The sequence below is a fragment of the Hypomesus transpacificus genome, chromosome 21, assembly GCF_021917145.1.
Source record: "Hypomesus transpacificus isolate Combined female chromosome 21, fHypTra1, whole genome shotgun sequence".
In the NCBI taxonomy this organism is placed as follows: Eukaryota; Metazoa; Chordata; class Actinopteri; order Osmeriformes; family Osmeridae; genus Hypomesus; species Hypomesus transpacificus.
In genome coordinates this window covers 5886890-5912290 of record NC_061080.1, presented here as the reverse complement: position 1 = coordinate 5912290, position 25401 = coordinate 5886890, and the positions used below count along the sequence as shown (strand labels likewise).

Sequence of the window (25401 nt, the reverse complement as noted above, 5' to 3'; positions counted from 1 at the left end):
CTTGAAGCCCGATTGGTTGGGGTCGAGCAGGTTGTTCTGAGAAAGGAAGTTAGACAGTTGGTTAGATACAGCACGTTCAATTGTTTTAGAAAAGAAGGGTGACAATGATACCGGTCTGTAGTTCTGGAGGACGGCAGGGTTAAGGGAGGTTTTCTTGAGTAAAGGGGTAACTCTGGCCTGTTTGAAGGCAGAGGGGAAGGTGCCAGAGGTAAGAGAGGAGTTTAGAACATGGAGCAGAAAAGTTATGATAGAGGGGGAGATGGTTTGAAAGAGAGGGGAGGGGACAGGATCAAGGGGACAGGAGGTGGGGCGATGAGAGAGAATGAGGTCAGAGAGCTCTGCCTCGGACAGGGGAGAGAAGGAGTTTAGACATTTAGTTGGGTCAGTAATGGAGGGTGAGGGGGTATGAAAGGTGGGTTTAGGGAACCGACTGCTAATGTCGGCGACTTTTTTCTCAAAGAAGGAGGAGAAGTCGTCTGCTGTCAGGGTGGAGGGAGGGGGTGGGGGAGGTGGGTTAAGAAGGGTGGAGAAGGTAGAGAGTTGCTGCTACTGTTGTGCTGATCTGAAGTAGATTGACTAGCGAGGTGAATAGCGAATGGGATGTGAGATGAGCGGTTACGTGACACTGACACACTACATTCAGAAAAGAAACTTTTTTCAAATAGGTTAAAATAAATATTGAGGTCACTCAATTGTTGTAAATACAAGTTAGCTTGTTAAAGTCTTTCAAAATTGTAAATGGAGGCTTTGACTCTGTCACTGTTGTTATTGTTACTTATTTCAGATACTTTGTACAGGCTCCTGTGTAGCCAGCAGAATAATTTCGAACGGTGAAACGATAGTTTTGCTGCAATGACGTAGTAGGTGTCCGTTATCACCCTATAATGTACACCCCTGCAGCCAATCAGAATCGAGTATTCACCCAGACCATGGTGTAATAAATGATAGCAACTCACCAGGACACTTTATCAACTCTCCACTCATTCTCCTCGGTACAATGAAAAATCCATTTAAGTGGCTTTGACGGCCATCAGGTCGACTTGGTTCAAAATGATACGGCTGCGGGCCATCATATACATTAGTGGTTCTTGCCACATCTTCTTCATCCCAGTAGATCGCCATAGTTCTAGTACTAGACTGAGGCTACTCTCCTCCACGACTCCCCTACGTGACGTCATCACCGAATTGCGCTTATGCTAATGATAACACAAAAAACGTCAAAAACTGGTCTTAAACACCATTTTGAGACACCATTTTGAGATTTCTTGAATAATATACATATCTTGAGTGCTTTATATAGGCCTACCCATTAATCGACAGTGGTGGTTAACCTGCCTTATGGCCTTTAAGCCCAGGTAAACCCGTGCGTTAAGGCGCCACTGAGCGTACAATAACTTCCTGTTCGACACACCTGGAATAAGCTTTAGTGCAAATAACACATATTGAATTGGGATTTTTTCAGGAACTGTCAGAGAAAGTCGTTTTTGTGTTAGATGTTTGGTGGAGTTATCACACATAGCCAAACATTGGAAACTGTAGGGCTATGCGTTTAAAGTTAACTTTGAGAGGAGGAACAGAAAATAACATGCACAGAAGTTACCAAATACAAGGAGGAAACTACTGTGGAAATTATGTTGACTTATGGTGACATCTTGTGGCTATTTGTTTTTCTGCCCGTGACTGAACACAAGGGCATAAATTCAAATATAATTTATATACAAATTAAAACAAATGATTTTCAAACTCCACAATGCAGATTTGTATTCTAATATATAGTCTACTGATTGCATGTTTGCCCTCCATTCAATTGACCTTTAAAAAGCATGAGTCCCAAATATGGAATTAAAATCGATAGGGTCCAAACTCAATGTTTACAAATACGGCAAGGCATTTTTATTTTATTTTACTGTTTAATTCTTAGTGCATTAAAGTAACCATCTGGTTGAAAATAGCGTCTTCACTGGCACGTTGCTTGTGGTTAGACTGCTTTGTGGAGTGTCAGTCTCAGTGATCAACAAAATACTAATTTGAGAAACATGTAGGCCTAGGCCTATTATTCGTCATTTTCAATTGGGATTTAATATATTCTACAATATAGTCAATTGGTTTAAGAAGTTTTCAGCCGAGTTGCGAGGGCAAGTTTGACGGCGCGGCGTAGGGCTTGGAGCAATGACTCACCAAATAAGGAGCGCCATTTCCATAAAAGGAAATGTGTGTCTTTATATGGAGGAAAGTAGTTCCAATGCATGCGCTAACGAACATAGACCTTTTTGAAATTAGGGCGCATTTATATTTATGATAATCAGTCATTGTACCATACAATAAACAATCTACTTTTAACCATAACGCATGCATAGAAGAAGCCCTATTCAATGGTATGTCGGAACAACAAAAATTTTTGTGGGGAGCTATATGTTGTAGCGGAGTGACACTCAAGGGTATCATTCGTCATTTCCTTATGTGGAAAGAAGTGTAGTTTGTAAAATAGGGGGGTTGGACTTGATTGATTAGCAGGCAAAAACACAACCTTACAACTTTGTACAGTAACCGTAATTGATATTTTATAAACAGGCGTTCGGTCATACTGATTGCCCATGGACTTTCATTTGATCTCTCCGTAAGCTTCGTGTTTCCATTCTGATGTCACACTGATAGCCCGCGACAGAGCAAGATAGGCTTTACTTGTTGCTAAAGTAATCGCTGTATGTCACTGTTTCTCAGCTATTTAGCTAGCTTGGTAACGTTAGCCAGCTAGCTACCTTTCTCCAGATTGTAAGGTTCCTGCGCATGTAAGTGTCGCCGTTTATTTACGTATCGACCATTGGGACGATTGATTACTGCGTGCGCGGAGGTTTGAAGGCCTGGAGACAGGTTTGGAATGTTGGGGGGAAACGGGTCAGGAATGGGCACAAGAGCAGGAGGTGCGCGACCAGGCAATGGGACTGGATTGAATACCTCCGGAACAAATACGGGAATCAATTTACCCGAAGGTGGTAGATTCGAAGACAGAGAATACCCAAGCGAAGTGGTTTTCAGTGGTTCTGACCAGGAGTCCGATTCGGGGGATGACGAGGACACTATGGGTTCAGCCGGGGACAGAAGAGGGGTGAAGCGGGAGAGGGCTGAGATGGAGGTCGGTTCATCACCAGCAACGTCGATGGGCTTGCCTGGAGGTTATAGTGGAGTCGCCGGAGGTGCAACAGGGGCTAAGCCAGGCAAGAAGACCCGCGGTCGTGTCAAGATAAAAATGGAATTCATCGACAACAAACTTCGGAGATACACAACTTTTAGCAAAAGGAAGACTGGTATTATGAAGAAGGTGAGTTAACGAGTGGTTTACACCACACATCCCTTGGTTTATCTATGCGCCACGTCCAACTATTCAACATTCAATGACACCATTCAATGAAGGATACCAACACACCTGCCATTGCTTGAGAACCGTAGGCACAACCCCATTCGGATACACCTTAACAATACCTGCACCGTATCATGCACTGTGTCCTACTGTGTAGGCTACCCGTTTTATTTACATAGGAGTATTAAGTATTTGTCAAACGGCCTACATCACTGTAAGAATTAGCTTCCTGACACACCATCTACAATACGTGCAATTAAAATACCAACAAACAAAACAACTCAGGTTCGCTAAGAAAAGCCAAACCACTTAAATGTAAAACTTAAGTAAATTTCGATGCTGCAGTTGTGGCTATAATGCAGGGCCCCATAAAAGAACAGTGAAATGTTTGATAATGCAAATGTTTGCAGCCAAAACCACTTGTCAAAAAAGGCAGCCTTACAAAGTCTGGTAAAATGCTATTTGCATTGGTTGAGTCATTATGTATATAACCTCCTTCATGATAACCCTGTCAGAAAATTGGATACAGGCCTGCAGTTTAGTGGGAGTTCAGTCTGAGATAAAGAAACTATCCAGGTTCAAAAGTGTGGATGGATGCTTTATAACCTTGAGTCGACACTGACTTCTTATAAGACATTACTAAAGCTCTACCACTGGTCTCATGGAACACCACGTACCTTCTGTCCGAGGCAAAGATTGCTTTTATTGTGTGACTTACAGAAGTAGATACATTTCCAGAATAGTTCATACTGGGTCTGTATCAATATCAGTAAGGGAGAGGAGGACTCATATTTGGGTAGGAAACCCCCATAAAAAGAGGGAAAGGGAGTGGGCCCCCAAGAAGCCTTGTGCTAGTTTGACGTGATGGTATTACTGTTCCTTCTACACCGCCGACATACACTCCTTCCAGCAGAGCAGACATGGGGTGTTGGGTGCCTAGGCAACCACAAGTTTCCTTCCTTGTTTTTTTAAGTATGCCGCTATAATAAACCCTAGGTTGGCTACTGTCATAGTAAACATTTGGATCAAATGTCTGCCGTTCTGACACTTACTCAGCCTAATTCAAGACTTTCCAAACCAGTCTCATTGGAATGAATGAGAGGACAGGTCCTTAACACACATATATTACTATAATATTTCTAGATAAAACAATACCAAATGTGAGTACAAACATTGTCTCCAGGATACATTACTTTGGTAACTGTCTGTTACCATAGTAACACACTAGTTGCTCTTTAGGGCTTGCGAGCTACAGCAACAACTATATACGAAAATGCATCCATATGGCTGTATAGATATATTCTGTGCTCCTCCTGCAATAAAAAATAGGTGTATGTGTTCTAGTGACCACACATCTACACCAAAGAGGGAATATTATTTTCTCTCTTTAATCTTGTTGTTCATATCATTACCTTCATTTATTTAGGACATTCCAGATTTAGAATCACTGTTATTGAATGAAATGACTACATGGAGAAAATAATGGCCAATGGCTTCTAGCTAAACCGGTCCCCTCCCTCTGACTTTCACCATAATGCCCCTTGGTGGAACGTGCTCATTCCAGCAATGTTGGCGAACACAGTGCTATGCTTGGTGGTGAGTTACTCTGGGAAACAACAGCTTGTGCTCATCAAGATCCTGTTAAAAGCTTTCAAAGAATTGCTGCCTATGGATGGGAGCTCTGCCCACTTTCGCTGTAATCAACCCATAAGCCTTTGTAGAAGAGAAGTTCGAATCAGGATCCCCCCCACACTCAATTTACTTACATCGACAGAAAACACGGGTAGCTTGAGGAAGCATGCGTAAATGATTTCGAAGCGTGTTAACACGGTTTACAAATTGCACTCAACCCAAAGACCCGGAGTGAAAACACTAGGGATGCACCTTGTGTATAAAAAAAAAAGAAGCAAAACTCCACCATGTCTCCTCCCCTGTTGTAGGCGTATGAGCTCTCCACATTGACAGGCACCCAGGTGCTCCTCCTGGTGGCCAGTGAGACGGGCCACGTGTACACCTTTGCCACTCGCAAGCTGCAGCCCATGATCACCAGCGAGACGGGCAAGGCCCTTATTCAGACCTGCCTCAACTCGCCTGACTCGCCACCACGCTCTGACCCATCCACCGACCAGCGCATGAGCGCCACAGGGTTCGAGGAGACCGACCTCACCTACCAGGTGTCGGAGGCCGACGGCTGCACAGAAGTCGCCAAGGTGAGTTGGCCGATATCAGAGGAAGATTTAGAGGGCCTGGTAGGCCCATTTTCCAAGCGATGCTTAGTTAATACCGACCGAGGAATTTGTGTGTCTTGTTGGTCAAAGTTTCATGTAGCAATGCATTGTGGATACTGTGTGCTCAGTAGCTCTGTCCCCTCGTGTTGTATTAGGAAAAGGCTTTAGCAATTACAGCAGTGTTTGATGTCTCAAAAGGCAACACTACTGCCAAATACCAGTCCTAGACTCTACCACAGACAACCAAAGTTTCTCAATTTGTTTGTTGTTTTTTTGTATGGTAAGGTCCATAGTATGGCCTCAGACACATGCACATTTCTACACAAATACATCGAAGAGGTTTGACGTACATTGATAAAAATAAGATTTGAGTCTCTGCCCATATATGGTATGGTTTCCTCCAGTGGCTCTCTTGGCAGAGGACTGGTTGCATTCCATATAAGCGGCAGCTGTGTTCTAGAGACCCTTATTTTCACTGAAACATGCCTCACATTTATGAGCAGGGTGTACAGTGATGTCAGCCTAAATCTTTCTGTTTCTGGGAGATTCGTCTTGATGGTGCAAAGGAATGATGAGATGTCTGCGACTCCATTTCTTATCTCTTCCCTATTGTTGTGCTAGGGAGATATTTCCAATGAGGAGATATGGCTTGGGCCCCCACTGCGAAAAGCAGGATGGTTCTCATCAAGTCACGTCTTTGGTTGCGGGCAGAACCACTGCAGATGGTCACCCAAGAACAAGGGCTGGCCGAGACATTGTAAATCAGAGCACTGCAGCCAGACAACCATCCCCCTCCCCAGTCACTGTCAAAACAAGAGAAGTCTGGAAGAGGTAGACTACCCCTCATTTAGAAAGTCAGACATTAAACAGTGTTGGGACGTAGGACCCACAGTACCAGAACGCAATCCTCGTAACCCTGTTTCCCATTGTTTGCTCTTTGAGATAAGCGTTTAGTTTGGTGGGTCCATTATGGGATTCCCTGATAGGATGTGAGCTGTAGGGCTCTTAGGCATGTGTTTATGTTTTTCTGCTCCTCCCCTGCCTCTGAACGCAACTTATCCACAGCAAATGCTTTTCAGGCATTGGAAAGCTTTTTTTTTTTATTTTTTTTTTTACTTTTTGCCATTCTCACCAACTGTAGTTTGAAGAATAAGTTGTTCAACAGTCATCTTCATATGTTGTACCAGGCCAAATTCATTTAATCATTTGGCATAAACCCAATTAGGTCCAAGTCATCTTGTGCAACCACAAATTCAACTAAAGGCAGTGTTTCCTCTATGTTGATTTTGCTGTGGCGGCCACGCGGTTCACACTGCGAGCGGGTGAACTGTGCCACTGTGTGCCACTGAACGTCCTTGAGAACTGTAAGTTGTTTAACTTATGTTGCCAGTTCATTTAAGCCTTTTATTGTATTAATCTATAGTTCTTGCAAATCTAAATTAAGTTAACTGGTGATTTTCCTTGTTTGTTTTCTTCAAATGCTAGCTTAATTGCACGTGACTGTTGATTCGATAGCGATTGCTGAACGCCCTTGTTCACGTTTGTATTTTAGGTGCATTATTATGCTGAAGTAGTAACACTACATTAACATAATGTAATTAATAGTGGGTTTATTGTTATTATTTGCTACAGAATGCTTAGCCTATATGTCAAGATCAAATTCAGCAGCCAGTGTACACATGCTTTAGAGTGGCCTACCTTAATCGATAGGCTACTGACCATTGACAATAAGTTGTTACATCAGTTATTAATTGGCAGCATTTATGCCATTTAGAACATACCTTATGAGTGGAAGGGTGTCATTAAGTAGCCGAACCTTATTGCTTCAGGGGAAATAGGACGAAAATGTGCAATATTACAATAGCTATTAGACAGTAGACTATTACATTAACCTATGTAGAAATGTAGTTAACTATGTTTCGGCTGGGGGAGTGGGGGGGGGGGGGGGGGGGGGGGGGGGGGGGAGTTCGGACAGACCTGCCCGCACTACTAAATCCTAAAGGAAACACTGAAAGGTCAACTTATACTAATAGTATAACAACATCAGCGTTGTGATAAGCTAGACTATACATTTGTCAACTTTCTCTGGTGTCTTATTGCCACTTACTCATAGACACGGTGCAAAAATGCAGACTGTATGTGGCACACAAGGGGTTAAAGCTCCTCTCCCTCCTCTCCCTTTCCTTCAGCTGTCTCAGTAAGACTCATTCTGCGCCACCTGGACCACATAGCTTTTCTCATCACTCTCCACTCACTGAATAGCTCAGCTTAAACTCCACTTCGAACGCTTACATTTAGTCAGTATTTTTATAGGGATAACGTGGCATGATTGAAGCGTAAAACAAAAGGAAACATTAGATTCTCACAGAATTACTACTATGCATTGCTTCAAGCTTTGACCACTTTCCCTTGTCGCTGACTCAAGCAAATCCTAGGCGTGGAGCAAGTGAGTTTTTAAACCATAAAACTGTGAGTTTTAAACCTTCCAGGCATTTGCCTGGAAGCCTAATAATATATCAAGGGAATGTTGCAGACCTCTGCCCCTTTACAATGTAGCTTGTGTGTGGCCACAAATACAGACTATAGTGGTCATTTACAGACATGTACAGTGTAGTAATCGGCTATAATTGACAATGACAGTCAATATAACGTCAAAGTTGTGCTTTGTCCTACTGTGCTGTTTGTGCTGAACCAAACTTTGCCGGTTGCTGTTGGTCTTGTTCCCATCTCTGTGGGAGAGTCTGGACACAACTGTCTGGGTCCTGTTCTTGCAACAACACAATATTTATCAAAGAGTTCTAGAAACTTCGGCTTCAAATGCACTGGCAACTCATAGCCCACTGCCACTGACTAGGGTTGGGTTTCATTTACATTTTATCGATTCTGATTCCGATTCTGGTTTTCAAATCTGGTTCTTATTGAATCTTGGTTCCGATTCCCATAATGTTTTTGGAGAGAGAGAAATAAATAAGAATATAATGTTAGCTAGCTTTGATTCTGATGTGCAAATAGACACAGGAGAATATCCATTGATATTTCTGTGAAAAACTAAACGTCACCCTTTCTGTATTTATTCAACATTTGTAGGGCTGTTATCTTATCCTTTAGGCACTACTATACAAATACAAAAAGCATCCAAAGTTTATATCAAATTATGAGATTGAACGACGTTAGCTACCAACTGAAGGTTGTCAGTGGAAGCTAGTAAATGTTAGCCAGAGCCTCATTATGGCTCTGATGTTAGCTCTCGCTACTGTACACTCACATAACGGTTCCCATTCAGCACACCAGCATGACAGTCACAACCTATAAACAACAAGCCCTGTCATAGTCAAATAAAAATCCCAGGGTATTACCTTTTTTTATATTTGCGAACTTGCTGTTAGATACTTTTGAAGGTGGAACTAGTACTGGTGCGAGTTCAGGATTGTATGCCGCTCAAGATGCGGAATATGAGGTGCTGCGAGATGATGTCATTAGAAATATCACAGCACCTGCAATTGTGCTGCGCGGCAGTCGTGTCCACTAGGGATGGGCATAATTAATCGACGATCGATTGAGTCGAATTTAGTCGATGACATTATTTGTTCATCGATAAAACTAATGCGTGTTCTGTTGCGTAGTGTGAGTCTTGAAGGAATGCAATGGATTTCGCTATGTTGCAGCAAGTAAACATTTTACCAAAACGCCACATGCCTACTCAGTTACCGGCGAGTTTCCATGTATTTCAAAAGTAAACATGAAGAGGTCACGGCGAAGTGTAGCGTGAGACCATATTGACTAAAAAATTACTTTGTTCACTGCCAACACTGCAAAGCTGAGTATAAATCCAACTCCTCCACGACTCAAATGATGTACCACTTGAAGAACGTAAATCCGACCCTGGTTAGTGGCGGTGCATCCTGCTCTCGGTGCTAGCACGGAGGAGCTGCGATGCACAACGAGCAGAGAAAATTACCCATCGGATCTGCAAGTCCATCGAGATGGATATGCTACCCTTAAGTATTGTTGAGGGCAAAGGTTTTTATGAAGCTTTGTTAATAAGCCGGAAAAAAAACGAGGGTCAGTTGTGTTTGAGCACAGGCTTCTAGCTGCTTCTAGGAGTTACAGAAATAGTTGTTTTTCTTGTAATAGCTACAGATCTCAATGCGGAAACACGCTGGGTTTTTTCTATTTTCACTGCATTTTAATATAGCCTATAAATAGTGAATTTTAATATAAAAATGTTAATGATTAATCGAAAATCGATCGTTAATTCTCCTGACGATCGATTAAGACAATTTAGTCGAATGCCCATCCCTAGTGTCTACTATAAGTTTGTTGAGGTATACCAGTAGTCATGGCATATTTGTTTTTTGACAGCTTTGTAACTATGTATTTCCAAGCTACAGGCATTGAAGTATTGAGTTCCTAGCAATGCTTTATTTTGTAGTGGTTGTCATGTTGACTGTAAGCTGTTTTAGTAAAAGTGATAGTACTAGTACATGTATGTTTGTAACTAGACAGCATATTTTTTTTACTTTGTAATAACATGAAAACCACTGGAAATACATGATATGTTGCAGTCATGTTGACTAAGTTTTTGAGGAAAAGTACTACCACATATTTGTAACCAGACAGCCTCTTTTTTTTGACATTTTCTAACAACGATTATGTATTTCCAAACTACAAGTATTGAAGTTTTTTCCTAGCAATGGTATATTTGCTGTTCATTTATATTCCTGATTGCAAGTGACAGTAAAAGATGCGCACTTACACTGGTAGGAACACATTTTGATAGCATATGGACACAATGTGCGTGCTGATTTGGCAATTTTCTGGGGGGTACTTTTATTTGGGTGATAAGTCGCTAGCTCCTATGTTCATCAAGACTCAATTGATTTCAGACGTACTAAAACGTCAAAGCTTGAGTTGCCAGAAGATTGTCTGTAGCGACTGCTATGCTCTAATCCTCAACATCCATCCATTCATTTTTATTGGCCATATTTCACAAAAAAATATCTCGGAGGCCCCACTCGTTTCAATTTCGTTTCAGTTAGGAAGTGAGGAAATTAAGGGTGCTCCGATCGATCGGTCACTGATCATTATCGGACGATAATCATTTTAAATACTCTAAATAGCCTAATTTTAAAGTTTTTTCCTGCTGTGCAGTTTCTTGCCCATGGTCCATTATCTCCTACCTAAATGCAAAGATAAATGTGAAACAACATTTTGACTGGCCTTTTATGTTGCAGATTTTATAGTCTAAAGTAAAAATAAATAACAATTATAAAGACTGTTTATTCTGTTTTTGTAATTTATTATTCGGCAGGATAGTTACATTTGTTTACATATAAGCGGTAATCAATAACCCAGCATAGGCTGCTATGGTTTATGTTGCATCTCTAAAAAGCGAGATAGGAATATGTGAAACATGTTAACCTGCCACTAAATAAACAGTTGTTGTTAATTCATGATATTTTATAATCTCTTCATTGTTATACCTAATATACATTGTTGTTAAGAATAGTTATATAGATAATGCTACATGATAAATACAAGGCTTCAAATAGACCCCTTAATTGGTGATCGGTATCGGCCGATACTGCTTCTAGCGATCGGTGATCGGCCCCAGAAATCCTGATCGGAGCACCCCTAATCGAAATGCGCGCGTCTTATCGAATCTAAGGTTCTTGGAAATTTGGAACTGGTTCTAAAATTGAACCAGTTGTCGATACCAAACCCTACCCCTTACACAAAAGAATACAAGCCATTGAGGTTAGGATTTCTTGGTCATGTTGGACTACAAGATGTTGAGTCTACACAGTTAGATGACAGTGTGCTCACACACATTCATGAACAGTGATACCACACAAACCCAACCATTGTAGATTCCTCCACAGGCATTGCAGCGCTGGAAATAAGCATGACCTTTAACCTTGTGGACCACCTGTTTTACTGCAAGAACAGCTGAGATTCCAGGAGCTTTGTGGTGCCGTTTTTTTTTTTTTTGCAACCTCCCACCCAGTCTTTCCCAACTCTCCTCTGGGACTAGCAACTTAGATATTTCGGTCGTTGCTGTCATTTAGCATTGTGATAATCAGTTGTTGGAGATGAGTCTTGGTCGTGTTAGGGTTTAGTCAGTATCCTTTGCTAAGTTTGAGAGAATTTGTTTGCCTCAGGTAAGCCGTGCTTGTGTTGAATTCAAGCATGCCAGCACTGTGATTTTGTTTTTGGCAAACTCATCAAGCCATGTGATTGTTTTATGCCAACTAAAAAGAGGTGATCTATATCGTTTCAGTTGGTCTCTTCCAAAGGAATTATGGCCCAGCGTTATGAATAATCGAAGGGAAAAAAAGAATACAAATTCCTGCGCCGGTTTAAGCAGCAAATCTTTTCACAACTTTCATAATGGAAATGCTTCTTGACTAATGGCCAAATCCTGTCAAATTGTCCTCCTCCTCCCCCCATCCTCCCACTCCCAGGACATGAAGCCAACCTTCACTGTGGCCAACCTGCCTAGTGGCATCAACGCGCAGCCCCTGCCCGTCTCCTCCGCCCCCTCCTCCAGTGCTGTGGCCATGCACCTGCAGAACAGCAATCCCGCCACCTGCTGGCAGGTCTCAGCCGGCATCAACACCCACAGCACCAGCATAAACGGCACGGTGCTCAAGGGCTCGCCCGCGCCCGCAGGTGTCATGTTGCCCGGAGGTTTTACCCTCATGTCCGGTGAGTGAACCATTTCTCTCTGGGGGGGGGGGGGTCTCATATCTCGTTTCTGCGCAGGGCTCCAGACTGTGTCTGAAATGGCATAATCTGCATCCAATATGCCGTGGTCTGTCTAAACATCCATGTGAAATTAGGGTATTTTATTCAGCTGTGGGTGTGAGGTCAATGATTTGATACCATGCTGTATGTACTGGTGCGACCAAATGCAAGAAACCAAGAAAGTTGGTAGCATCAGTGCTACTAGTGGAAAAGAGTCTGGAGCCTTGCTCTGCCTCTTATACGTTCACCAGGGGGTGTGTAAAACTAACTTGTGTTGTTTTGTTCGTCGATTTGTCAAAATGATTTCTCAAGTTGGTTTGGGTGAGATTTCTTTTGCTGCAGGGAGAAGTGGATTGATTTCTGTGTTAACTACATCTCGTTTTCTTGGCCCAGACTGTGTTTTGCAGCTTTTTATGACAGGGTTGATGAGATGTTTTGTCTATGTGGCTGTGCCTGTGTAGTTGTGGCTGTGCCTGTGTAGTTGTGTTTGTGTCGCTGCTGTGGTCTTGTGTCTTGTGTGGCTGTGCTGTGCTTGTTGTTGTGGCTGTTTAATAGTGTGCCTGTGCCTTGTTGTGTCCATGCTGTTGCACATTCTACAGTGTTTCTTCGTTTGTTGGTGGTGTCTGTGGCCACATGTTCTTTTTGCCTTTCGTTTTCTTATTTCGCCTTTACTCTGACTGCAGGCTCACGTTTGCCATTGAGTTTTGATTCCAAGCCACACTTGCTTTTCATCTCAGAATTCTTCTCCCTTTTATCTCTGTCTCTGCCTTATGCTGGACAGTACTTTTTTCTCTCTTTCTTCCTTTCTTTCTTAAACACCTGTGTGTAAAGCTGTGTGTGGCTAACTTCACTGCGCGCCCCCCTTTCCCCGCCCCCACCCCCCTCCAGGCGCTCAGCTTCCCCCCGGCACGCACACCATCCCCCTCAGTCAGCTGCAGGCCCTCCAGGGGCCCCTGGGGCCGGCCGGCATCGCTACCACGCACGCTCAGCAGGGCCAGCAGGCCACACTCCTCCGCCTTCCCGCAACCGTCTCGCTCACAGGTCAGGGGCTCTACTGTCTGGGGGGGGGGGGGGGGTGATACCTACCTCTGTCTGCATCCTGGTCCCTGTTGCATGCACATGTTCCCACGCCCCTGTCCCTCCCTACCCCTGCATCTCAGGCTTTCTCTAGGAGTCAGCCATCCCCCTGGTTGTCATTTATTAGACTGGGTCATATTTAGCAGGTGCAAAGGAAAAACAAAAGAAAAAAAACAGGATAGTCCCAAACAGGAGTCTAGTCCCAAACAAGAGTCTGGTTCATCACAGGAGGCTATTGCCCAATTTTTTGGGGGGGGGGGGGGTATTAGTTGTTCACAGGTCAACATTTTATTAATCAGGGTTTTAAGGGTGACAAAGACAATGCCATGAAACCAGTGAACCTTTGTGTCCAAGGAAGAAAGGAATGAAGAAACCCATGAGAGAGGAATGAAATGGAAATGGGAGGCCTTGTGCACTAGGACTTTTTCAGGAAAGAGGGTTGGGGGAGTGTGTATAGCATGTCTGTGTGTATGTATGTTGCTCTTATCTGGTATTACCCCAGTTAGCAGCTGCTATCACAGAGGAAAGGAGCACTTGGTTCACATGCAGTCCAGCACCCCAAGTTATTTTAGTGCATGATTAAAAATAATCTCTCGGTTTCTCTATGTTTGTCAGTGCCCACCTTCATGAACTCATTTTTATACTATATTTTTGTATTACACATGTCAATTAAATGTCTGGTTGTTGTATTGTATATAAGCCATCATATAAATCGCATTCTTGCGATATTTAGAATTGTAGTTGAACTTTTATTTGATTTGCTGTTTTCGTTTGACCTTGAAGCACATTTGCGTTGGTCTGACAGAATTTTCTATGTAGAGTGTATTTTGTCAAGGCGGACCACATTCATGCCAATGCTAATTAATTATATATTTGAGGACCCATTCTGCAGGTAACCAATTCAATTTGTTGTTCAAGTTATGTCTCGTGCTGCAAAATTGTTGTTGTAAAATTACACTGGTGGCGTTGCTAGCATTCTTGATCTAGGATGACTAGTGAACAGGGCTGCCAACTTTTCCAAAAACCTTGGCATGAGATTTGGTAGCCCCCCCCGGGCGAGCTTTTGCGAGCTTCACTCCCCCCAAAGGCGAGTTTACACGGCTGCATAGCCGCGGGAACATATTTTATCAGGGGGGTGCTGGCTTAATGTTGCGGGGCGGCAGGGAGGAACTGGGAATAAAAATTGGCCCTGGACTTTGATCCAGACCGGCCCACCAGAACTGGCCCTATACGCCACCACAGCTGCCCTGCTAATGCAAGCATAGTCTGTGTTCAATGTGATGCGAGTTAGGGAGTTCAATCCTTAAAGCGAGCGCGCATAGCGCGCAAGCCGAAAATTATTTGGCCTTTATTTGAGCGCAAAATAGTTGAGCTTCATGTAAAATAAACAGCCGTTTTTCAATTGGTAAAACCTTGTTTAGTGAAGGTGATTTCTTTGTCTCTTAATTTTTCAGCCCCACCCTACGTTTGTTACCCTGGTTTTCCATAGTTATTCTTCTCCAGGTGCTCCCGATTGCCAGTCCGCTACTGTGGAGCTGTGCCACGGTGGTGGATTTTTAAGTCATATCATTTTAAATTCTCGTGATGTCAGGGGGGGCTGCAGCACCCCTAGTTCCCGTGGCCATGCACGGCTGTTTGCGCGTCAATGTTGCTTCACTCGGTTAACCTGCGCGTCGTCCGTTAATGTTTACAACGTTAGCTTGGCTACATGTTTGGCGTTGCCTTTTCAGCGTGAGATATACAAGGTGTGGCGTGAGAGCGTGAGAAATGGGTGAAATGCGTGTGTCACACGGCGAAACCGTGAGGGTTGGCAGCTCTGAGTGAAGGCTAACTACTTACTAACTGAGAGTGAGGTCATGCCGGGAAATATCAAATTGAGGCTTTAACGTATCGACCGAGCAAAGTTATGGATAGTAAAACTCAGACTGATCGCTTTCGCTCATTTAGAAATTTTCGTCGGAGGGCATTACGGACCCGCAATGAGCTGTGAGTAGGTCACCACGCGGATAGCATGACTGCGCATCAGCCAATCGGAATGCGCGTACTCGTAACTTTTTTGAGTCTTTTGTTTTTAACTCAAGTGTTGTCTCATGTGAGGCAGTTGTTTTTGCTTGTGATAAATAATTGATTGTGATGATGAAGTACGGTATGGTTATTTTGTACCATTTCCTAATTGAATTTACAGAACAATTACTATACCGTGATATACCGTAACGGTGATATAACATTACTCATACCGTTATAGAACATTTTGGACATATGGCCCACACCTAGTGTTAATAAGCAAGAGTGACCTTCTCAGTAAATGCCTTGCATATTATTTGTATATAATGTATGCATGTGACCAGTAGAGTTTATAATGTTTCTCAGAAACGTCTTTTAAACCTACTCTCAGACTAAAATAAGTTTAAATAAATTTTGAAAGATACAAAAATCCAAGGCTTAACTTAAACATGTGATCTGTCTGTGTTTGTTTGTAATGCTGACCTAGCTGCTGGAGTAAACTGTGTGTGTGCTCACATGCTTGTGTGTGTGTGTGTGTATGGTTGTGTATGTCTACGTGTGTATGTGTGTGTGTGTGTATGCATAAACGTTTGTGTGCATCAGGAGGAGGGATGCCCCAGCAGCTCCAGGCCATCCAGGTACACCCCAGCAGCCAGCAGAGCTCCCTCAGCCACAGCAGCTCTGAGCTCTGTCACACCACTGGCAGCTCCACAGGTAACCCCTTGTAGGATGAGGATAGCATTGCCTATGGCTCTAGTGTCAATCTACTTAACATGCCCTGCACCAGCTACTAGTACAGACATACACCTTGTGTACAGACCTGACTGTTGATATCTCTCTGAACTGCTCTCGTCTACAGAATCTACTAGCCGCACAGATTTAATGTGCATGTTCTTTGGTAGTGAGAGCGAGTCAAAACTACTTTTTGGCGATAGTTTAAATTTCTTTTAGCCAGCACTATGAAACTAATGTAACATTCCCCAAGGTACAATCTCTGCTTCCAAAAAAACACTGTAATTTATTGGCATGCTGTGCTATGTTTGTTTCCTCACTCCCTGACGATCCTACTCTGCCCCCACTGTGGTTTGCAACTTTTTTTATTTTTGTCAACAGGGCCTTAGTGTCAACGGTCATAGGGCAACTGTCATCAGAGCAGCAGCACCATCTGTAGGACAAATATAAAACAGCGATGAGAGATCTGCTTTAAAGCTGTGGTCTCTGTCAAATGAAAAAGTTGAATTGCTGTCTTGGTTGTCCACGTTTCAAACATATTTCCCTCCTCCTCCAGTGAGCCTGCCCACCACCATTGTCACATCATCTGTGCCCTCCTCCGTGGCGGGTCACATGATGTACCCCGGTGCCCACACGGTCATGTACGCCACGCCCACCCCTTCCCTCTCCGATGGAGGCTTGACCGTGCTCAACACCTTCTCTCAGGCCTCCCACGCACAATCCCATGACGCCGGTGAGCCAGCCACAGAGCTACAGCAACAGCTGATTGATGAAGGGTGTACAACTAGTGGTTTAGGCCATTTGGGTTGTGAATGAAATTCACAGAATAAACACAGAAATGTTGTTTTATATATTTATTCATTTACATGTATTCATTTTGCAGACGCTTTTATCCAAAGCGACTTCCAAGAGAGAGCTTTACAAAAGTGTATAGGTCACTGATCATAACAACGATAGCCACAAACATTGCGGGATTATTCCTGTATTTGATAAAATCCTGGATTTATGGGTCCCAATGAAGGATTATTTTGATAGTACTTTCAGGAGAGGTTACAATTAGCATAATTTAGAAAAAACGTTCTTTTGTGAAATTCACAAGGATTCTAAAGAAGAAATGGAATACTGACAACATTCAGTTAAGGATAATTAACAGAAAAGGTTTGCTGAGGGAAGTTATCTTCATGAAGTTTGACAGAAAACTGTGAGAAGTATTAATCTATCAAGCATTGCACAGACAGTTGGTGAACAAGTTTAAGAAAGCTTTATTGCTTGTGGCCGGCCCACAAGGAGACAAGACATCACACGCCATTGTGCTACAAAGTTTGTCTGCTAGCATGTTGTGCTAGCAAGCTATTTAAACAGAACCGCTCCTGACTGTTATTGGTTAAAACAAAGGCATGCAAATGTCCCATGGCTTTTCTTTCATTGGCTCCCTTACATAGACCTGGCGCACGTGTGTGCGTGCGTGTTTGAGTGTGTGCGTGTTTACAACATCAACCCTGATTGAAACACAACAACAGGATCTCCGGTCCAGGGGGGTGTTCCATCAACTTCGATTAAGGGAAAGCGAGACTTATTTCGCCAAGTCTCACTAACTTTAGCGAGAGTTCCGTTCCATGAAGGTGGATTATTCTAGTTCTAGCTACGTAATCAAGGTTCGGAACTAGCCTGATCCGTGTCAGGCTAGAAGTCAAGCCAGAGCCTGTTTAAGGAGAGCCTGCCCACTCCCTATTAAGCCCCATTGTAGCGAATTTTGTTGCAGTTCCACCAGAGTTCCACTGGGAGTGATCGCGGTCGAGTGCAAAATGAATGGGAGTCTATGGAGCTAAACGGCTAAATTTGTCTCTTTCGCCTGATTGTCGTTGATAAATCTCAGATTTGATTATAGGTTTTGCATGTTCAACATGGATTACAGGTCAAAAGTTGAATGAACGAGTACTTATGTCCTTTTAATTTCTTACAGGGCAAGTCGTTGTTGCCCATAACACGCTAGCATTCTGCTAACGAATGTTGATTGGTTAGTGAAGGACTGACTACGACCAGAGATCCCGCTTGATGGCATCCGAAGCAGAACCAGAATGTCAGAGCATTAGCAACATTAGCAACAACATTAGCAAGCCAAACTCTTTCTAGCATGTGTATTGACAGGGAGAGCCTAACCTGTCAGCTGTGATGTCGATGCCTCGAGAGTAAAGTGGAAGTAACCAGAGCTTGCCGTCAAGCAGTAGCTCTGGTCGTACGATGTGTATGACGTCAATGCCATTTTCAAAGGCTTTTTAGAACAGAAAGGAGACTTAAAAAAAAATCTAACACCCAGTGGTGTGTATTTTTTTTGCCTCCCCTTTCGATTTCAGAATTCAAATTACCAGAAAAAAAATGGTATCCTGATAAGTGGATTTTGAGGGGTATAGCTCCATAGACCTCCATTCATTCTGCACTCGACCGTTAGCGCCCTCATATGGAACTTGAGTGGAACTGCAACCAGTTCAGAACCCGGAAGTTTCCCGAGAGTGGGAGTTCTCTCTTTATTAGACATTCTCTGGTCAAGCTAAACTAAAATGTGTTGCAAATAATTTCAAACAGGCGGAAACAGAATCTCAAAAGACAGTTCCGTCGAGTAAATTCCTACGCGCAAAGCACTTTAGTCCATGTTTGGAACTTTTTTTACTTTATAAAAGTAAACTTTCCATTCAGAATCTTATTGGCATCCATTTCGGCGTCTCGCGCTCGCCATCCACTCAAAACGTAACGTTAGCCTACTACCAGAGAATGTCTAATATCCGTAAACGGGCTCTGCTACTACTCTTTAGCCGGCTCGCAAGCCAAACAAGTGTGTGTGGCGTGCCTGTTGTTTTATTTCCGGTCTAGCTAGATCCGGTGTGGTGTTGTAGTCTTTCTAACGTCGGTAATTGTTGCAACAGCATGTGAAAAAAACTACAAAGTTTGTTAGGCCAAAAAGACCGTTAATCGCGCGATAAAAAAATTGACGCTGTTAATTTGGGTTTGCGTTAACGCCGTTAATAACGCGTTAAACTGACAGCACTAATATATATGTTAAGTCGATTTGGTAGGTCTACAATTTACGCATAATTACGCGGTCGTAATGGTTTGACAAGTTGTCTCCCTTACATTGCTCTTTTTGGGGACAACTCCCCAAAAACTCAAATCTATTTACGCTGCTGAAACAACACCTCTGCTGCTTTACGCTTTGCTTTTTGCGACATAACTCCTCTTTTCGACTATCGCTTGATCTGGGCTGCAGAGTCTGAGGTCTAGCTTGAATTAGCGTTGCCTGTCAGTGGAAGGGAACGTTAGTGGAACGGCTTGCGGCCTAAGTCTAAGTTGACATTTACCCAAGTGAGACTTATTCGTGTTAGCGCGACTTGCGTTAGCGACGTTGATGGTACACCCCTCTGGGGTTGTAAAAGCTACTTAGCGCGTCCCCATCTAGCCCTTGTCAAACATATCTCTTTGAAACAAACAAACTCCCCTCTTCTTGAGGTGCATTTACACGGCAGCGACGCGATGCGAGCGACAACATGTTTTCCATTCATTTTTCAATGGAGCCAGGTGAATCGCTTACGTGGTGCATTGTGGGTAGGGACGCGACGCGATCGAGTTGAGATTTTCTCAACTTTATGCAAATGAGGAGCGATTTTCGCTAGCGATGGTTAATCGCAGTGTTTTCTTGTTTCTCGTAACGTATGGTAAACATGTATAGCTTTCAGTTTTTAAGATGGAGGAGAAACTAATCGCCTGTGGTTGCATATCCAGTCCTGTACAAGACGTCTCTATTTGTACAAAGACATTAATAAAAAGAATGAGGCCTGGCGCAGGCTTGCCGACGTTGTCGGTGCTCCTGGTGGGTTCTTTGTACTTTCAGTGTGCGCCATTTTGCGCTGTCACGTTCATATTTGCACTGTCGGAAAAAAGGCATCTGTAACACAACTGTTTGGAAGACCCCTTTCCAGCTTTAGCTGCAGTTGTTGTTCACAGGTTGAAAAACTGGGTGGGATAGTTATGTATTGCTAGGTGAAATGATAGGTTAGTTGCTTCTTTTCGTTTCCACTGTTTTTAAACATAGTCGACATACCGGCACGTTAATAGGCTCTCATCTCATTCGGCTTAAAGACAAAATGTTCAAATCAAATCAAATCAAATCAAATTTATTTGTATAGCCCTTTTTACACGCAAGCATGTCACAGAGGGCTTCACATGCGCCCATAGAACTGCCCCTCAACCAACCTAAACCCTCAAGGAAGACAAGGAAAAACTCCCAGAAAAACTCCCACCGGGAGAAAAAATGGAAGAAACCTTGGGAGGAGCAATTCAGAGAGGGATCCCCTCCTCCAGAGACGGTTGGTAAGAGAGAGGAGCAGAACACAAGCTAAACATAGTCATACAGTGTCAATGGGTTTTGAAACACCAAAATCCATTGTTCGGCTTTATAGACGTTGGATGGGACCGGGAAACTCGCTGTTGGCCGTCATGGAGACTGGATTCCGGGTGACGACCTGGTTCAGCGTTGGCAGACCGACGACCAAGCAGGTCCTGACAGCTCAAACCCCCCACACCACAGGGAATGTGTGGGGGGGGGACAGAGAGGAGAGCAGGGATTAGAGAATGCCAGAGAATGTTCCCACACGGGAGTTGAAGATTGCAGCTTTGAAACCAAGTCAATTTTTACTTGTTCTTCTTAACTACCTGTAGATGTCACGAAACCGAACACTTTATATAACACAGTGAGTTCACGCCTTCTCTTCACCTGTCGGTGTCCGCTCTGTGTGTGTGGAGACGCTAGTCCCGCCTACACATTCGATACAGAAAGCTGACACGATGACTGAGGCAGCTAGTGATGGGCAAATCGAGGCTTTTTGAAACACCGAGACAATTGAAACATTGGAGTCGGGCCTTTGAAACGCTCTAAACCTTTACTCAACAGCGACATCTGCTGGCAACTACGAACATGGCATAACTAACAGTGTTTTAGCTAATTCCACATCACTATCTAAAGGATCCTTGTGGTTGTACGGAATTATTGCCGTCCTGCAATGCAGACAGCGTGGTATTGAATACGGGAGCGATGGCTTTCGTGTAACAATAGAAATAAGCCCAAGTATGATTTTCAAACTGTTTGAGACAATAAACTCAGTGTACAGTTGTTACATTCTCATATATATACTGTATAGGCTATATATAACGTTCTCTAACTGTCTCTGAATATCTCAAACTGTCTTAAACTCACAAATCTCACTTTTCTATATTTGATTGGCTTAGAGATGGTTTTGGGAGCGGTGATCCCGCCTCCTTCTATAGAGACAACAATTTTTTTTACAAGTTACAAATCTTTTCTACAAATACACAAATATTTTTTTACAGAGCTCCATCTCCTGGCACTAATTTTACGCAATACCATAGTCTCACGCATTCAAAACCTTTGTGGCTTTGCCGCCTCATTTTATACCCCGACACGTCAGAGTCTTTTGGCAAGTACGAGACAGATTTTGTTCATGATTACGTCACAAAACGTTTTGAAACACTTTGACACGTAACCAGAAGTGTTTTTAAAACCCGTCTCGAAACGTTGTTCCGATGCAGTGAGTGTTGAATGTGTCGGGACAGTATCGACACCTTAGTACCGAGCAGCCCATCACTAGAGGCAGCGCGATCGACTAAAATGTTGGTGACATTCGTTCTTATGTAAAAATCAATATAGCCTAATCATTATTTTTTATTATAAAAATGATCAGTTGCAATATATCGCAGCACCAAACATTATTGTGCTCATTTACATATACCGTGCGATAAGTCAATATATTGACAATCGAGACAGGCCTAGCGATGGCCAATGAGGGTTTTCTTGTTTCTCGTAACGTAGCAACCATGGTAAACATTTCTAGCTTTCTAGGTTTCAAGGTGGAGGAGAAACTAATTGTTTGTGTGTCTGCTTACCCAGTCCTGTACGATACATAGCTGTATTCGTACAGAGATGTTAATCTTTTTTTTTTTAAATGATGCATGGCGCAAGGTTGCCAAAGTTGTTGGGTGCTTGTACTTTCAAATTCAGTCTAGTCACACTACGTAACTTCGTTCTGTGGTAACTACTGTAGCTAGCTAGCTAGCCCGGCTGGAAATCCCTATCGTATTAGCAGAGACTTTGAGTAATATAATAAAACGTTTTTTACACATGTCAACGTGTGTCTATTAAAAAATGTTGTATACAAGTTGTATTTTGATCAATGTTGCGAGTACGTAAACCCAAGTCTGCACACTTGGCCATTACAACTACAAAAGTGACTTTAGAGAACTACATTCTACATGAATCTGTTTGAAACGCCCCTGAGCGTGTTGAACTGTGGGAAGGCGAGCGATGGCAAGCGATTCGCGTCGCTGCAGTGTGAACGCAGGGTTAGCCCCAAGATAAGGGTCTTGTATGTTTACACAGAGTTCAGATTTGGGGGTATTGAATACAGGAGCGATGGCTTTCGTGTAACAATAGAAATAAGCCCAAGTATGATTTTCAAACTGTTTGAGACAATAAACTCAGTGTACAGTTGTTACATTCTCATATATATACTGTATAGGCTATATATAACGTTCTCTAACTGTCTCTGAGTATCTCAAACTGTCTTAAACTCACAAATCTCACTTTTCTATATTTGATTGGCTTAGAGATGGTTTTGGGAGCGGTGATCCCGCCTCCTTCTATAGAGACAACAATTTTTTTTACAAGTTACAAATCTTTTCTACAAATACACAAATATTTTTTTACAGAGCTCCATCTCCTGGCACTAATTTTACGCAGAGTTCAGATTTGGGGGTAGGCCTCTCTTTACACCCAATGAAGACTGAACACAGAATCATTCTTACACAGGATAACAGTTACATCTTCAATGTTTCCAACCAAAACACATTGCATTAGACTGAAGACATTGACTTCCTGTGTCAGGGGATTGAGGTTCGGGTTGTTAACAGTTTTTCAATTAAAATTACACCTTTTGTTGATTTGCAGGTGCTGTTCCACAGGTGTTCCTCACAATGCCACCAGGGGCAGTGCAGCTACACCCGGTGAGACTGCCTGCTCAGCTTGGCCTGTACCACAACAACACGTAACCCTTGAAATAACATGAATCACTTGGACTTTTTTCTTGGTATTATTGTTTGAAGCAGGAATGTTACCTTACATGACACACCAGATAAGTCAATTTGTTTTATTCCTATCTTCTAAATCCCTCAGTTCCTAAGTTTGTGAACTTGCTTACAAAAAGAAAAAGTGTGTGTCAGATTGGTTGGAGGGTTGTTTGTGATAGGTGGTGAGCAGGACTAACTGCGTCTTTTTTTCCATGTTAGATGGTGATTGGCCAGCAGTCGAGCAGCAGCACTAGCAACCTAACAGAGCTTCAAGTGGTCAATCTGGACGCCCACACAAAGGACGATTGACCTGTCCACATATCAATAGACTGCTTTTCACACACACACACACCAGGGGATCACTGACGCTTTGCCAACTGTTACCCCCTATTTATTACTGCCTTTTCACAACCACTATATTGGTTTTATAACAAACACAAAGATGTACACACACTCACTATTTACCATGATGTTGAATTAGGAGTGACATTAAGGTCCAGTCAGTTTCCTTTGTATAGATGTAACATATGTTTTGTGGTGATCTTTTCTTTGCAGTTGATTAATTATGTGAAACATGCATACACTGCTGGTGCTGCTGTCACATTTCATTCAAGGATGTGTGTGTGTGTGTGAGTGCACAATAGCTTTTTTGTATAGGTAAACTGATTGCTTAATTCATTCTGGTTTGCACATGAATGTATTTCTTTTTTTAAGCCCATTGTCTGTTTTTTTTTTTGGGTATTACTGTAAATGAATGGTAATGTAATAATGCCAATTACTGAATTCTATGGGTAAATATTTCCCGTTTTACTTTTTATTTGATTTTGATGCTTTGGTGCCAAATGGCCTTGAGACTTCTGTTTAGGGAAACCCATCACCTGTATCTGCGTGTTCTGTCCTGGACTCAAAACCACCATAGATCCAGTCATCTATATAACTGATTAACTGATCTACTTGATGTAGGCCAATAAATGCATACTGTAACATGTATTGAAAGCCTGATTAATGAAAGTTCATAAATATGTCTATAATATAGATGACCAAGACCTACTGTCCACTGTATGTATTTGTATCGGTGGAATTGATTGGAGCTGGCTTCACAAGAGTGAACTAACACTGTCCCAACCATCAAAACTAGGGAGGGGGGAGGGGGTTAGGATGGTAAAGTAAGGCTTATTTGCGATGTTATGCAACCATGACATGCACGACAGGGTACCCAGTCAATTACTTGGGTACTGCCTTCTAGTAGGATAGATATACTTCACTAAAAGTTGTAAAAGGGTCACCAAATGCACTTGTACAGTAATATGTATTACTGTACAATACATCACTTTCAAGCAATAGCCTTCTGATGTTTTTTCCCCCTGATGAAGTATTACTTTGGATTCTGCATTTAAGTGAAAAAAATATATTTGTATGTGTATTCTCCACAGTTAAAAAAATTTTTTTTAAAGAGGATGAATCAGGAGATTCATTAGCATCATTTATAAAATGTTATTTTAGTGGCATTCTCAAGGATTCTATGTAGAAAAAAATGGATTACTGACAACAAGATCATTTACAGAAAAGTGTGTTGGGCAAGTTTTAATGACAGACACCATCAATATCCATATCTTACTTTGCTGGATTGCTTGGAACACAGGCATATATATATACACATATGCACATCTCCATGTTTTCAACCACTTTTAATACCTTTCTGAGTTGAGTTGACAGTTTGCCTATGCTGCATGTGTCATCCTTTTATGTTTTAATTTCGTATATAAGTAAAATCATGTTTTTATGCCTCAAATGAGTACATATTTACAGTTTTTAGGAAAATGATATTACAGGAGCAGCATATAATGAGTCATGGGTTGTTTTAAGAGTTTGGAAATCATATTTTATATATCTTATCACTGATAACTGTACATAATTTAAATGTGTAATAAATGTACTTTTAGAGAAACAACTTTTCGTTGCGTTTTTAATGAATATTGGAGGTATAACTTTTGATGTGTTTAGAGAATATAATTTGAATCAAAATGTGTAATATAATGCAGGAAATAGAAGTGTTGAGGCAGAGAATCTCTAATATATCCATGAACAGACTCTGGATGAGGCGGAGCCGAGGGAGCTTCCACC

General features: G+C 42.4%; 1 protein-coding gene across 2 annotated transcripts; it reads left to right on the top strand.

The window, feature by feature from the left end:
- The first annotated feature begins 2461 nt into the window (after positions 1 to 2461).
- Positions 2462 to 25225, top strand: srfa (serum response factor a). Of its 2 annotated transcripts, XM_047043899.1 has the most exons (8): positions 2462 to 3319; positions 5299 to 5568; positions 12051 to 12294; positions 13222 to 13374; positions 16018 to 16128; positions 16703 to 16879; positions 23159 to 23214; positions 23497 to 25225. In XM_047043899.1, the coding sequence occupies exons 1-8, from the start codon at positions 2879 to 2881 to the stop codon at positions 23584 to 23586; spliced, it is 1542 nt and encodes a 513-aa protein (XP_046899855.1). In that variant the 5' UTR covers positions 2462 to 2878; the 3' UTR covers positions 23587 to 25225. The 2 variants fall into 2 exon arrangements, with proteins under 2 accessions (XP_046899855.1, XP_046899856.1); XM_047043900.1 differs by lacking the exon at positions 13222 to 13374.
- Positions 25226 to 25401: the final 176 nt, after the last annotated feature.